The 14,959-nt window shown below is 53.2% G+C and overlaps 5 protein-coding genes across 5 annotated transcripts; 3 read left to right on the top strand and 2 right to left on the bottom strand.

The window, feature by feature from the left end:
* Positions 1-372: 372 nt before the first annotated feature.
* Positions 373-1,105, bottom strand: BBK36DRAFT_1108744 (Got1-domain-containing protein; the record flags this gene model as incomplete). Its single annotated transcript, XM_024889399.1, has 4 exons — positions 373-669; positions 757-772; positions 971-1,001; positions 1,078-1,105. The coding sequence occupies 4 exons, from the start codon at positions 1,103-1,105 to the stop codon at positions 373-375; spliced, it is 372 nt and encodes a 123-aa protein (XP_024754152.1).
* Positions 1,106-4,307: 3,202 nt separating this feature from the next.
* On the top strand, positions 4,308-4,989 carry BBK36DRAFT_1137482 (hypothetical protein; the record flags this gene model as incomplete). The annotated part of the gene is made up of 2 exons (XM_024893164.1): positions 4,308-4,455; positions 4,511-4,989. The coding sequence occupies 2 exons, from the start codon at positions 4,308-4,310 to the stop codon at positions 4,987-4,989; spliced, it is 627 nt and encodes a 208-aa protein (XP_024754151.1).
* A 3,000-nt stretch (positions 4,990-7,989) lies between these two features.
* Positions 7,990-9,406, top strand: BBK36DRAFT_692 (hypothetical protein; the record flags this gene model as incomplete). Its single annotated transcript, XM_024898530.1, has 3 exons — positions 7,990-8,092; positions 8,705-9,309; positions 9,362-9,406. The coding sequence occupies 3 exons, from the start codon at positions 7,990-7,992 to the stop codon at positions 9,404-9,406; spliced, it is 753 nt and encodes a 250-aa protein (XP_024754150.1).
* A 723-nt stretch (positions 9,407-10,129) lies between these two features.
* BBK36DRAFT_1107475 (transcriptional coactivator/pterin dehydratase) lies at positions 10,130-10,762 on the bottom strand (the record flags this gene model as incomplete). The annotated part of the gene is made up of 3 exons (XM_024889258.1): positions 10,130-10,330; positions 10,458-10,520; positions 10,637-10,762. 3 exons carry the CDS (start codon positions 10,760-10,762, stop codon positions 10,130-10,132), a joined length of 390 nt encoding a protein of 129 aa, XP_024754149.1.
* Positions 10,763-11,537: 775 nt separating this feature from the next.
* BBK36DRAFT_1107933 (hypothetical protein) lies at positions 11,538-12,902 on the top strand (the record flags this gene model as incomplete). Its single annotated transcript, XM_024889315.1, has 1 exon — positions 11,538-12,902. The coding sequence occupies one exon, from the start codon at positions 11,538-11,540 to the stop codon at positions 12,900-12,902; it is 1,365 nt and encodes a 454-aa protein (XP_024754148.1).
* Positions 12,903-14,959: the final 2,057 nt, after the last annotated feature.

Genomic DNA, 14,959 nt, shown 5'->3' with positions numbered 1-14,959 from the left:
GACTCAGCTTGCATTTAGCTTCGATGCTTGGCTAACATTGCCATCTCAAGCTAGTTACAGCTTGAAGCTTGCTATTAGCTACCATCGCCTGTATCATGATTATCCCGCCCAGACCTGGGCTGATACATGATGTAGTTTACAATCCAGCAGTTTATTGTTACACCGTCCCTCAACGCCGCTGTTTAGTTAACGCCAAAACACCGGTGTTCGCTGCCCACCCCGAGCCGGATTTCAGTTACCAGCCCTCGAGCATCTTCGCCATCACTACTCCGTACTAACCCCCCAATTGTCAGGAAATTTTCCAGTTACACCCAGTACACGCTGGCAGCTTGTCATGCGCAGCACACAAAATCCAACATTTCGCGGTTCCTGCTAGACGGGCAACTCGGCATTGCGCCGACCAAGTCCTATCCGATCCGCAAGCATTCCGATGTACGGCCCAACCACGGGCAGCCCCCGGGCGAACCCCGCGATGGTGCCCAGGAAGTCGCCGAACAGGACGGCGATGCCGTAGGCTTCTACTATGAAGCCGATGAAGGTCCATTTTATGAGTATCAGGGTGAGGCCGGCGAAGAAGGCGGCCGTGCCTTTTGCTTTTTGCTTCCTGGCGAAGAAGAAGAATGTCTTTTGCGGGCCGATGATGATTGTCAAGCCGATGAGGAAGAGGATCTAGATATAAGTCGTTCGTATTAGTTCGTGTTCGGAGGGATGGCTGTCGCGATCGAGGGGAGGTGAGGTCGGGGGGGGGGACTGTACGTTTCCCATCGCAAGCCTGTGAAGAGCAAAGATGTTAGCCAGATAACTTCGCCTAAGAGGTCGCTCGGAGGAGGTGGGAGACTCACATAGCACGATCAAAGAATAGCATCACTCCCCCGACGAGGAAGAGACCACCTGCAACGAAGCGATCTGCGTTAGACCGAGGCGCTCTTGGTCGTCGTCGAAGCGCGAAGCTTGCGGACGGGTCGCGTACCTACCGCCTGAGCAGAACACCACCCCAATCTCTGATAACGCGGCAAGTCAGCAAATTGAATCGCATCGGCATTTGGCAAATGGTCCATTGGTCGCTTGAGGACGTACTCTGGTTATCGGATAGCCACATTGACATTTTGGCGAGCTGACGATATTTTCCCCCCTCCCTCGTCGATGTGCTTTTTGTATACGATTCGTTTGTGCGGACGCGACAGGGGTCCCCTTGGGGTGTTCGAAATGGGCAGAATAGGCGGCGCGAAGTTGGTTGGTTTTCGGTGAAGGGATGAAGAAGAAGGTCGAGATAACAAACTGATAGGAGATTCGAAGCTCGTGCGATTCTCTTGTCTTGTCTCAGGACACCATGGCGGAACGCGATTGGGGAGCTGCGCTTCACCTTATCGCGGATTAGGCTTAGCGCAAGGGTCTTTGGAGAGGTACCTCACTTTTCGACGTCACGTCGCTTTTGCGAGGAAGATGGACGGTTTTTCTTTTGGATATGAGACGAGTTGCTGTGGTTCTTTCGGGGAAGAATCTGGAGGCGAGTGTATCGTTGAAGCACCTCGACATTCGTGATCACGATGATATGTTGGCTCTTGCGTGTTTTACTGTCTGGCTGTGCAGATGGGATATAGGGTGTGTTTAGGTGAAGAACGGGCTTGGCGGGCTGTGAGGTGACTTGTAGAACGAACAAGAGCCCGTGGAGCTTCTTCGAGACTCAATTTCCTACAATTCTACTTCTCATATCTATCCCAGCAAGGTGGCCAGCTTCATCGTTCTCGACAGGGCATGTCCAGGCAAATAGTCCGTTCACAAGGGGGTAGTTTGATACGTCACTACCATTTAACGATACCTCATACATAGAACTTATGCACACCCCAAAGCTAATCCTAGGCCTAGGAAACGCAATCAGTCATAGTGATGATGCCGCGTCACTTGCGTAGAAAGCGTGCAGAAGACTAACACGTCAAGCCACACCTCGTCTGCTGAGCAAACATCATTGCGAGTAATGCCTGATGGGCCAAGAGTGCAGCATCCCGCCAGCTTGTGCCCCTGAAGCCGCTTCTTACACGAAGAACGAAGCGATTCCTGCGTTTCATGAATGAATCAAGAAATCATTGTGGTCTTCAGGGAACATCGGAGCGGACAATAGCATGTAGGTAACAATGCTACGTGGAGTCATCGGCCAGTAGCCGCTTCACGGCGCCAGAGTCCCGGCTAGACTCAACGAAACACCTGTAGAAGACCGGCGGCTAACCATGCTGGTAAGCTCTCATGCTTCCTTCCGCCGGGTGCCAAGAAACAGAGCCGTTGAATAGGGAAAGACGACGTCACAAGCATATGCATTCATGGTGGGATGAGCCGGGACCACACACGAGATTCAACAACACAAACGCAGCTGCCCAGGCTGGCAGCCACAGCACGAGTGAATTGATGGCCATCAGTTTGGTCTGGGCCCAACAAGTCTGTCTATAACAGTCTATATCATTCTCTAGCACTTCCAATTGTACTTTCAAGTTTGATCCTAAACCCATACACATCTTGGCATTTCCCTTCTTCCAGACTTATGATCAAGATGCATCACCGAGAGAGACCCAATAATAAAGGGATATAGGGTGCTGATACACACTAATGATGAGGGCGAGCGGTACGTTGACCTTCTCCATTCATTCTCTTTGACCCCCGCATAGCCCTTCTACTCCAGCCATACTGACCGGACGCTTCGGCATCAGATGCGATGCCCAGAATCCAAATCCTCAGCTGAGGGTGCCAATGATATGGCAGACGGGAGGTTACTGTCAACGACGCAACAGAACAATACACAGACACTGGCGAAGATGGTCGAGAACATGGCTCTCTACTAAAGCCAGAGCATTATGGCTGCGCTTGATCAAGGTCAACAACCGGCCCAGGAGAGACTGCCTCGGGTGAGTATCCGCTTTCTTCATCCGCAGTTTGACAAAACATTCGCTGATATCAGCAAGCACTCTCTTCCACGTCTTTTGTCCGCGGCCACCTCCTGTCTCTTCGGCCAAAGACGTTCCCAGGGAGGTGCCGTCATATTAATAAATGAGATATAAGAATGAGCTTATGGATGGAAACTTGAAAATGCAAATTTATCAAACCATCTGACGTGAGTCAATTACCAGTGACGATATCCTGATGGTCAGAGGCCGGCCTTTACATAAGACTAACATCGGCTAGAGTAGACGTGCTGCTGCAATGGCGAGGAGTCTCCGGCAATATTATCAACCACACGCGACCTGGGGACCACGACGGACAGATTACAAGAGTTAGTTCACCTTTCCAATCGAGGGTTGAGCAAAACTGCCAACACTGCCACATGGGTCCCTCGGTCAGGGGTTTGAACTATCGAGAGCAGGTGGCTATCACGGCTATGTACGTGACGCCGCGCTGAAGAAGTCTCAATGGACATCGCACACACCTTCTTATTACTTGCTGTTCGCAGTCCACCTGTGGATGGACGTGATGCCACTCCCGACTAATCAACAAAGATCAACAGCCCAAGTCATCCTGGTTATCAATATAACGGCAAAAGCTCCATGCCATCGCTTGACTTGCAGCTACATCCACTCAGTTGCGAGCTGATACGTCCATCACCAAACATTCTGGCACGTCATGTCCAGAAGCTTGCCATATCATGATCTCGAAAGCTAATTTGTCTTCTGCGGCCTGCTCGAAGAGTTTTCTAGGTTCACTTTTCCAGCCTACATCGAGGAGTCTCGGTGGCGGGTGCTTACTGGCTTTCCCAGCCAACACATACACGACCAATTGCCTGAGGACGTGGCTTTGGGGGCCATAGAAGTTGCCGATACTTCGTATACAGAAAACATTGAAGTAGGGATTTTGAGTGGTCGACGAGGCCCATGTGGCACTGTGCCTGAACGGGATATTCAACCATACTTTCCGCCTGCTGAGGCGGGAGTCGCTTGTGTGGGTGGCCAACACTCCAATGATGAGTGTTCTTCATGACATACTCGCGCCCCTGATACAACACCATCAGATTGTCTACATACAGAAGTCACAGACACCTTTGGCCCTTACTTGTATATCTTTGCTCCAAGGCGATGTCCATCACATTCGCAATCCCTGCAGCCCTGTGTGCGATTCCTGCCGCCGTCTCGCGAGCTCTGCCGCATTTGGATTCTTGCCGCCTTCGCGTCTTCCGTCGCCTTCGCATCTTCTATTACATTCGCCATTCTTTTCGCCGACTTCGGTCTTTCTGTCGCGTTTGGAATTCTGCCTCCGCATCATGGGCTTACTTCCCCACCAGAGCCCCTTCGCCATCCTCGGCCTGACATACGGCAAGCATAGTTACAATGAGATCAAGAGGGCTGCCAAATTCGCAAGGTCTCATAGCCATCCTGATGAGCTACGCCGCCGGCCAAGCTCGACAGTGCCTGTTGATTACTGTGGATTGGTATCGACTACCATCGCCTACATTCAACAGAGACGCCGTCTACAGCAGTTTATCAAAGACCGCTTCGGGCACGAACATGGACTGGACAACCGGTGGCTTCAGCAAACTCTGACGTGCCTGGCGAGAAACGCGACGTACCCAACCCACCTTGGAAGTCCTCCCACCGCGGTGCCGGTTTGTACGCAATCGACGGCAGTTCCGACGACGAGGCGACCGCTTCCCCTCAGCGGGTGGCTTTTCCGTGCCATGAGTCGTTGGCAACGACCAATCCCTGTGCTACGATCTCTGCGGATGGAACGGATTACTCGTTGGCCATCTATGGCATTGAGTCGAATCAAACGTCCAACTTAATTCACATGCGTGATTTCCTGATCAGGGTGCAGGACTGCCAACCACCCCGCGGCGAGGAGATGCTAAGCATCACGCTGGGCAAGGCCCAGGGCCTCGGAGGCATGTTCTATGTGACTCTTCTGCCACTGCTGCTGGAGTTCCCCAAGCTCTCTGAGGACGACGACGTCGATCAGATTTTCGAGCCCGTGTCTGTGGCCGAAGCCACCGAGGAAACTACCGCAGATTTTTAAACCGGAACATGAACCCTTTACCAACAGCCTCGACGAGGCTCTTTGCGGATGGCGTAATTGCCGCTTCCTTGTCACCGTTCTGGACTCGAGTGCACCCACTTCATTCGACACGCATGCCTCCAAACGATTCTGCCGATAAAGGGGGGCCGTCTGCAACAGCTACCGAGTCTCGGCTCGATGAGGAATCCATCACCCGAGCTGAACCCCTATACATTTGACGAGCTTTTCTCTTTGGCACTTTACGTGTTCTCGCATCCATATTACCTATGGCTACTTATGGAAGCTTGAGTAGACCGAGTTGGATTATGTTTGAACCATTTGGTCGACAAAGACCCGAGGAAGACACCCTGAATATCGTGTGACCATCGCACACACCCATCCAAAGGCTCACTTACAGTCAAGAAGAACATTCAGTACCATTCCTGGCCTAGATGAACCGGGAACACAACGCCATAAATAAGTCTCGTCAACCTATATACAGACCGTCTACGGCCCTTGACAACGGCGACTCAATAGGAGGCAAGAGAGCTCTCCTTTGATTTTGAAGACGTGACAGTCGAGGATCGCCATTCTTGTGGAAGAGGAGACAGATGCCGGGATGCTTGCTCTAACACTGAGAGAATCGCATGGACGTACGAATTCACGGGCCGACACAACAACCTGGAGCATCACGTTTCCCAACCATGTTCACTCGCCATACGCACAGGAAGTGGCGAGAGAAGGCTGTACCTGGCTCTAAGCCACCGATGGTTCGAATCAACCATTTGGACTTGGTACTTTCAACATTTGAAGACTCGACAATGCCAATAGACCAGAGTCAGAGAAGAAGAAGACAGCACAGTCACCCAACGTGAACATTGACGAGGAGCAATCCGCACTGGTGCCATGGTCGATACGCTGGTCCTCGTTTCGGAAAGATTGGAACGGCTTGCCCATGGTGAGAATCGACCTTTACCATTTCTTCTTGTTTCATCTTGCGCAACAACCGCAAACGGTTCACTCGGATCACGCCAGTCGGGATTCACACTGAGAATTTACATCTGGAGTATGAGAATTGCCGCTTATACGTTCCGTCAGACCGGGAGAGCGTTTCGTGCAACTTGGAGAGCAAGAAATGACACATCGACTTTCTCGTTTCAGCAGAGGCCAAAATTCAAGAGGAACTCAGGAGGGCTAGTTTACCAAGCAGACATTCAGGCGGCGTACACTATTGAATCAACAAATACGATGAGCAGTTCGCGGGAGCAGTTGTCAGCAATTTGACTTCGAACAGACGCTCGCCATAGGTCAGTTAGATGGAAAGGCAAGGCACAGACGGTCGTTGATGTTAGCTCCACTGAAGGCTGAGTTCATGAATTTGACACCAGCCGGGATGTGTGCTGTCTGGGAACGAAGGTTGCCGAAGGAGCTTGGAGCTGGAGACCATAAGCCCATAATCCTGTTTACAGACTCTCGGAATGCAAGAATCAACCGCAACAACACGGGAGAACGCATCATATTGATATTCAATTCAAATGGATCATCAACAAAGCTCACAAAGGCGACCTTGTTGTCGTTCCTACACCGGCGCATTGGTGAGTGTTGCCGATACCACCTATAGAGAATTTCTATGAAGCCAACGGCCAGCATGCGCGGTGTATGACGACTGACTTGATCCGACAATAGTCGCCAGCTTGGGACGACGGAGTAGTCATGAAGCTCTTCCAGTAGATGCGACGACCTACCTCGACCGCTGGCCATTTCCGTAGCAACCTTCAGATCTGGTCCTGATGAAGCGATAAGTCAACAGAGTCTAAGACTCCTCAACAATCAAACATACGTCCGCAGCATCAACCCAGCTCTAGAGCACCAGGCCCGCGACTTACCACTCGACAGGATCAAGCTGGCCGCTCTCTTGCCCCCAGTACGGTGATGTTACAGCCATGTTCATCAGGAGGCGAAACCACCCCGTAAGTTGAGCCCTTCGCACCTTGTTCACAGGTAGTTAACACTTGAGTAGCCGCTCCACCGCTTGCCGGCGCTGCCTGCGAGCTTTTGTTACCGAGAATTGGACTGGCATGGATGCTTGTCTCGACGATGAATGTGAGTTTCGCAATGACATAGCTGCGAGTTGCATGCGAGCTAACTGCTACCTAGCCCAGAGTGACAAATGCACTCGCTGCCGCCTCGGCGGACATCCCTGCATCGCCGTGTCTGTGAAGTACCGTCCCGTGGCCACGAAGCTCCAGAATGCCGTGGCTGCTCGCAACCAAGTATGTCCCTGCGAGTTATATGCGACGCAGCTGCTAACCTGATGGCAGCACTCTTGGAAGAAGTACCGTCCCAAGGGTAACAAGGTCCTTGGCGCGATGCGCAAAAAGGTTGGTGCGGCTGCGGATTGAAGTGCAGTCGAGTTCCTCGCCCAGCTCCAGGGTGACATCTCGAACAACGACAGGCCGCTCATATACCAGAAGCTAGTCGCATACAAGAACGGCAAAAGAACAAAGACTGGTCCAGTTGCTCCCAGACGACAACTGCCACGGCGCAGTTCTACAGCACACTTTGGGATGGGCATAAGCTGGGCAAGATGGCCTCGTCTAGCCTACCGCTTACATTCATGATATGCTCGCTGAGTAGGAGCACCACAGAAAACAAAAGAGTGGACAAGCAGTGTCCATCTCAGTTGGACACTCCGACTTTCGAGGCACTCAACTTTGAGATCAACATCACGATCGACGGGCCTGGTGAGGGACAGCAAGTGCCCTTTCGCTCTTCTGCAGCAAGGAATATCTCCCTCATCACGGGCCAGTTCGAGCCACGGAGCTGCCCAACCTCCACATGGTCAAGAACAGTGAGGTGCGGCTGTCTTTTATGCTTGGCGGCCCTGATAGAAGCTCCTCTACCGAGCGGAGTATACGTCGAGGAGCTCATGATTCTCGATGCTGAGTGGCAGAGGCCGGGAGCGGGGGTCATGATGCAGACTGTTGTTATTGGTTCTTCGCACGCTTTGAGACGGAGGTGATGCCTGCGGCCGAGGAAGCGGAGCCCTCTGCCACCGCCGCTGCCCAGCCGTCCGCCGCAGCTGATGGAACCGAACACGACGTCGACGACCTCGACGACGTCCGTATGTTTGATCCCGTCCCGACGCTCGATGAGCTCGCCACCCCATAGACGACGATGCATGACCTCTGGGGACAGAGGTGGTTTTTTCTTGTGGGGGCAATTGTCACGACTACCGTCGTCGACCATGACTGCCGACCTCGACTACCGTCGTCGGATATCAGAAAGGGTACACAGGAGGAGACGCGTCGAGGTTGGAGGAGGAGAAGGGCCATGGTAAGGTCAGCGTCTGGAGAGACATACCATTATCTACAACCACCCACGGCTACATCTATCGCGGCATTATATTAACATATTCGCACTCGACGAGCATGACATCAGGGTCGCTCGCCATGGATCATGAGATATTCACACGGCGCACGATGTCCAGGGGAACCAGTTATTAGAGAGCCAGGATCCCGGTCATCCAGTCTATGGACCGCTGGTCAGAGGAAGTTGTGAACCGTTAGGGCAAACGGGCGCCTCCTTCTTGTACAGTTGACAAAGGATGTGGTGCATCTCAGAGATCCGACCCTGCGACGGCTGTGTCAGCTGACGGAGTCTACAATCAACTCAGCAGTCCAGGCATCTATCCCAGCACCTGTCCCAGCATTGGGGAGTGCTAAAGACAACTTAGACCGAACTCTGGTAAAGGGAGCATTCGCCCTTATCGGACTGGACTATGACGACTACCGCCAATGCTATAATGCCTGCGTTGACAAATGCGGCGGCACTGGCGTTCTTACCGCCACGGTGTGGTCGAAATGGGGCTGTTACAAAGGGTTCAAAGAGAAGATTGAGAAAGTCGCCCAGCTGACCGAGCAAACTGGGAACTACCACATCATGGACGCACCGACTGTGCTCTGTGCTATCATGGTACGGAAGCTCCGACTCATTAAGCCGGAGAAAGACGACACGGCGTCCCCGATGATTCTCAAGTACAAAGCTTTCGTATTCGCGCACGCTTCGGTGATGAACTGGAAGCCGAACGACCATAAGGTCAGACCTACGAACCAAGTCTACAAGGTCATCCAGCAGTCGGGACCTGCATCGGTCAACCTCACCGACACGGAGTCAGACGATTCCGTGGAAGTGGATATGTCAGTCCCCAACCAGGCGGATGTTTTGTTGCGCTGCCAGGCCAAACCAAGAGAGCCCCCCCCCGGGCCTATCTTTAAGAAGGTTCCCCGTCACATCGACCGCGTTACCGCCATGGCCACTATCACGAACGAACTCCGCAAGGTCACCACGCACACAGCTACAACCCACCGACGACTGGGAAGCATGGAAACAGACCATCAAGGTCAATGCCTCGACTCTGGGGAAGAGCATCGACTAAAAAGAGCCTCTCCCAGAGACTGGCTCATCAGGTGACAAAGACACTGGGAAGCTGGAAGGGCTATGGCTCTGCTTCCATTTGAACACTCTGCCAGTAAAGATACACGCACAGAGCCAGATCGAGAAGGGTACAAGAGCGAGACCTTCACGGTACAGCAACTTCTCGAGTTGGTCCGTCATCACCGTTCTGCGAGGACGTGTTTATCATCATCCAGGAATTCAACCGCCTGAATCGTCGTACCTCTGGCTGCCTTGATGCATACGTCGCATCCCTTCACGAAGGCCTGGACTCGCATCACTTACAAATATCCCTCTGCACCAGAGGCCTGGTTCAGGTCCGTTGCCCTCACTGGCCTCAAGCATCTAAACTATGAGCATTGGACGTGTGGGCTTGGGATCTGGGAGAGGGCCACCACGCCACACCTGGATTGTCCTCCATTCAGCTGTCCAAGGGCCTACACCATGAAGCGCGTGCTAGAGCTCCGGGAGCAGAAGAAGAGGGTCTTGGTCTATTTCAACAACCCGTTGACAGTAGTGTAGGGATTAGTATGAGGAGTCGAGGTGCGCGAGGAAGAACTGTTAGAGCCAGGGGGGACTTCAACATTGGGAACGAAAATAGGCGATGCGCAGCCAATACGAAGCTGAGGTTTACACAACATACATGTACCTCTTACCACAACCATCATGACACGACTTGAGTTAGTTCAATAGACTACATCGGCATCTACTTCTTCACACAGCAATTCCCATCCTTGACAACCTCGTCCGCCAAACTCCTCATCTCACAACTCGCCTGCTCCGGCTCGGGATCCAGCTCACCAAAATCTTTAGCCAGGGAGTCGCAGATGGAGGCGAGACTGATGTCTTTTTCTGACAGGCCCTTGGGGACGTGTGTTGTCCAGCGTATGAATGTCGTGTTGTAGACCTAATCACATACATTAGCTCCCATACATGAACAATCAATTCCTTCTTTCACCTTTGTTTGCTGCGAAGAAGGAGAGTAATGTATGTGATTTGGCTAGATAGAGAGAAGGGCGGGGCCAGTAACGTACGTTGGACCACTCGGGATGATGATTCCAGATCTTGCACTGCAGCGAAACGGCCGTCATGAAATCCTTATTCCCCCCAGATATAACATCAGCATTTCCCTTTTGGCACAAAAACATTTCATACCCGCTACTACCCAGACCAGGGTGCGTGACTTAAGGGAGTTGAGTGAGTTGAAATATACCCAAGTCTTTGCAAAGTTCTTAAACTTGAAACTCCGCTCCAACGCCTCCCCATCGGCCGTCAGCGTCCACCTCCCGCCGTTGGACACGAGGAGGGTGTCCGGCTTGGGCGTTTGAGAAGAAGACATGGATCTGGTTGCTTGTCTGATGAATGGTGTGGTTTTGGAGAGGAAGAGAGATGGGACTCTCAAGCGTGACATTTCTCTTTTTTGAATTGTAAATGTTTTGCAGGTTGAGAGAGGGGGTTTGTTGAGATTTGGTGTGATTTGTTCGAGAACTGAAGATGTAGCTTTGATGAATGGGCTTGCTTGGAGTTGGCTTGAGCTTGGTTCAGATAATGCGCCAAAACGGTTAAGCTTTGTTTCTTCGACTAGACTCCAGGGTAGATCTCCCTCTTCCATCCAAGCACTCCAGCTTACAAGAACCCAACCAACATTGAATATGTCGAGCAATTGACATTGAAACTGCTTCGGTTTCATTCTCAAGCCCATTCATCAACCCATCGTCCTAAACAGAGATAGGAAATAAATGGAGTCCTCGCATCAACATACATACATCGGCACTCGCCTATCTCCAAGCGCTCCACACAAGCACTCGGTCAACAATCCCGCTCCCCCCAAGGGTCCTTTTGTTAGGATCAAATGATAGTATTTAGCCAAGATCCTCTTTCGGGCAAGTAAATGCGCCTAAAGCGCATCGCCATGTCGTTTTCGCTCGCATTCGTTGCAGGCTTGATCCGAGATGTTGATAGAGCAGAGGCAGGTATAAAAGGGATGAATCTTACGGATATCGTCACCGATGGAAGTTGTGTTGTCGTTCCCATTCCGCCCGTGTAAGCTCTTCTGCGTTTGGCGTGACGCTCCCTGCTACAGCCCTTCCTGTAACTGCTCGATACTCGTCGCCATGCGTGTCCCTCTCCAGCCCCCTCTGCCTCCAACACACATCGCCTCAGAGCCTCCAGTCAAAGACGCCGAGACCATCTCCCTCATCTCCGCAAGACTGCTCATCCCCGGCCGCGGAGAACCCATCCATAATGGAGTCCTTGCCATCAAAGGCGGCAAAATCGACTGGGTCGGAAGCCACAGCGACATCCCGCCCAAGTACCAAGACATCCCCCCCAAACAGGTCCCCGTTCTGATGCCGGGCCTATGGGACGTCCACGTCCACTTCGTCGGACTGGATGTCATCGGCACCATGGGCGGGGCCAGCCAGTACCTTCCCGGGTACAATGCCCTGGGCGGCGCCGTCACGGTAGACGATCTGAAGACGACGTTGATGGCGGGTTACACGTCGGTGCGGGAGCTGGGTGGTTATGGCGGCGATCTGTGGCCTGCTGTGCAGAATGGCCCGCTCATCGGCCCCAACATCTACTCGGCCATTGCTCCGCTGTCCATCACGGGGGGTCACGGCGACGACCATTCAGCGCCTCTCAGCGCTGTCACGGCGGCCATGAACTGCGGTGGAAGCCCCATTGGTATCTGCGATGGCGTCGATGACTGTGTCAAGACGGTCCGCAAGATGGTGCGACGGGGCGCTCGCTGCATCAAAGTCTGCTCCAGCGGAGGCGTAGGAAGTCTAAACGATGACCCGGAGGATCGCCAATTCTCAGACGACGAGCTCAAGGCCATGGTGCAAGAAGCAGCCCGGAGCCGACGAGCCGTGGCAGCTCACGCGATAGGCAAGGCGGGCATCCTGTCTGCGCTCCGGGCGGGCGTCAAGTCGATCGAGCACGGCATGTATCTCGACGAGGAGGCGGCCGACCTCATGCTGGAGAAGAACGCCATCTTCGTCCCTACGCAGCACATCATCCGCGTCCTGGCCCGCGACTACGGCGATCAGCTCCCTCCGCCAGTCAAGCGCAAGCTGTTTGGCATCATCGACAAGTCCAAGGACGCATACAGATTGGCCATCAAGAAGGGAGTCAAGATTGCCCTCGGCACCGATATGACCAGCAGCGCCAGGAAGTCTGCGCTCTCACACGGGAACAATGCTCAGGAACTCACGTACGCGATTGAAATGGGCATGACGCCGCTCCAGGCGATTGAGTGCGCAACGGCCAATGGACCGGAGACGCTGGGAGGAATGGCGCCTTTGAGCGGGCAACTCAAGGTGGGATATGATGCCGATATCATTGCCATTGCCAAGAATCCGCTGGATGATGTCGGCGTCCTGACGGACCCCAGTAACATAACACACGTGTGGAAGGGCGGCAAGCTGTTCAAGAGCCGGCCAAGGATACCAAATCAGGCGGCCGCCCACGCCTTCTAGAAGCAGGTCCGACGAGTTGACCCACGTCCATGTTTGCTTGTAAAAACAACGTTGTCCATTGGCTGTTATATTACCCCTTGCTGTTGATAAAGACTGGCAATCTCATCCCATGCCCAACGACGAAGAATTATATCTCCCCTCAGCAAGCGTTGGACACGGCAGACAAAGCGACCATTGTGCTTTGCGCTTCTGATATGTCGCGTGTTACAGCGGACTCCGGAGTTGAGACGCGGGGAGGCTATTCTATATCGAGAAACCTGGAGCTCAAGAGAGGTTCGGCAAAACGGGACTTGCCGAGGAACGGAGACCGGAGATAGCAGCAGCATTCTGAAGTGCTGCCAGTAGTTGATGTAAGCCGAGCTGGACCTTGGGCCGTGGCTAGAACAGCAAATGGGAAGCTAGGCAGCATCACACAAGCAATAGTGCTGCTATGTCCTAGGTAATCAAAGGCCCGGCTGATGCCTGAAAGGCCATTTCGTGGAGCTTACTGCTTTGTACTCCGCAGGTTGTGCTTGTACTCGTACAGTAGAGCTCGTCGCCGGGACGATGGATAAAAGCTGCAGTTGGACGGGCCATGCAGGTCCATTTGGAAACACCCGAGAGGCCCCTGCTCGTCACTCCAGGGCGGACACGACGCTCTCTTTCCTGCCAGTCCACGCCATTGCTCCAGTCTGGGTCTCTGGACGAGTAATCACGACACTGTACAAGGTTAGCCGCCTCTGTACGAGTATATGTACGGAGTCGAGCCATGAGACTTGGCGTGTCGAGCGTATTAGTGATCAAGCAACACGGTTGGGTTTGACTACTGCGTGAGTGTCAGTCAAGTAACAGCACCAATGAGCAGAACCCGAGGAAAAGCAGGCACATAAGCCGTAAGCCGTCGACTGGCACCTGTGACACGGCCCGCCCAGAAGCTCAATGTCTCGTCCTGTCCTGTCATTGAGAGGGCGAAGAGAAAGGCGATGCCCCGGGACAAGATCCGTGCGAGGCTCGGAAATAAGCTCCTCATTCCAGCTTGTGTCCCCCATGCCAGTCGCTGGCCATGTCATCACGTAAAAAAGGCAGAAGAGACCAAAGAGAGAGGAACAAGGGCCAATGGGCGAATCAGTGCCACCAACCGGACACCCTCCCGAGGCGGAATCGCGGCGTCATTCATTGGTGGTAGCAGGAGAGACACGAAGGAGGGAGGAAGAGGAAAAGTCGGGAACGAGGCTGGCTGACTGTGCAAGCAAGAGGGCCCCATGCACTGTGCGTGTGGCATCGTGCGGCACTTACTATCAACACTGTGCCCTCTCTCTGCTGCGAGTCCCGCCTCGGGTTTGTGGGAGAAAAAGTTTCCCGCGGGTATTCCATCGCGGCCGAGCTGGTGCATGTCTACTTTTGTGTACGCAAACACCGTTTACCGCTTTCGGAGGAAGAAAGCGAGCGCAGAGACAGCACACGGAGGGGCCCCACTTCTTATCAAACATGACATAATCCGACCATGCCTGAAGGGGCTACTTCTGAGCAATGCTGACAAACTCGGGATTTGACGTGATGCAACTCTGCGGCCCTATTTCCCTTGTGCTGGGAGCGGCGTTGAATCTGTGGCCGAGGCGCCCGCAGGCGTGACAAAACAAACGAGAGGAGGAAGAGGAGGAGAGGACGCCCCTTTTGCGACGTGGCTGATGTTGGCTAATATTGTCCACCAGGTGTCGTGTTGTTGTGGTGTCGTTGTTATTGTTGTACTCGTATGGAGCCGGCAGCTGTTGGATGCGTGTTGATATATACTGTGTACTTGCTCAGCGCCGGGGAGGACTCCGGACGATTTACTGGAATCGTACAGCCCGCTCAAACGGTGTCAGAATTGTTGGAAGAACAAAAGCTGGAGCCTAAGACAGCATTCAGATGATGATACTGTCTGGCTTATTAGGTGTGCAAAGTCACTCCATTGCTTGATGGAGTAATACACGATGACACGGAGCTTCGGTAACCTCAACTGTCACCCCAGCTGCTAAGACAAGACGGCCTACCTAGTAGATACATGCCGGCGACTTGGCGGCGACGCGGAGCCGCAA

Source organism: Trichoderma citrinoviride (assembly GCF_003025115.1).
Source record: "Trichoderma citrinoviride strain TUCIM 6016 unplaced genomic scaffold BBK36scaffold_1, whole genome shotgun sequence".
Lineage (NCBI taxonomy): Eukaryota > Fungi > Ascomycota > Sordariomycetes > Hypocreales > Hypocreaceae > Trichoderma > Trichoderma citrinoviride.
The sequence above is the reverse complement of the archived record's forward strand: the minus strand, read 5'-3'. Positions and strand labels throughout refer to the sequence as shown.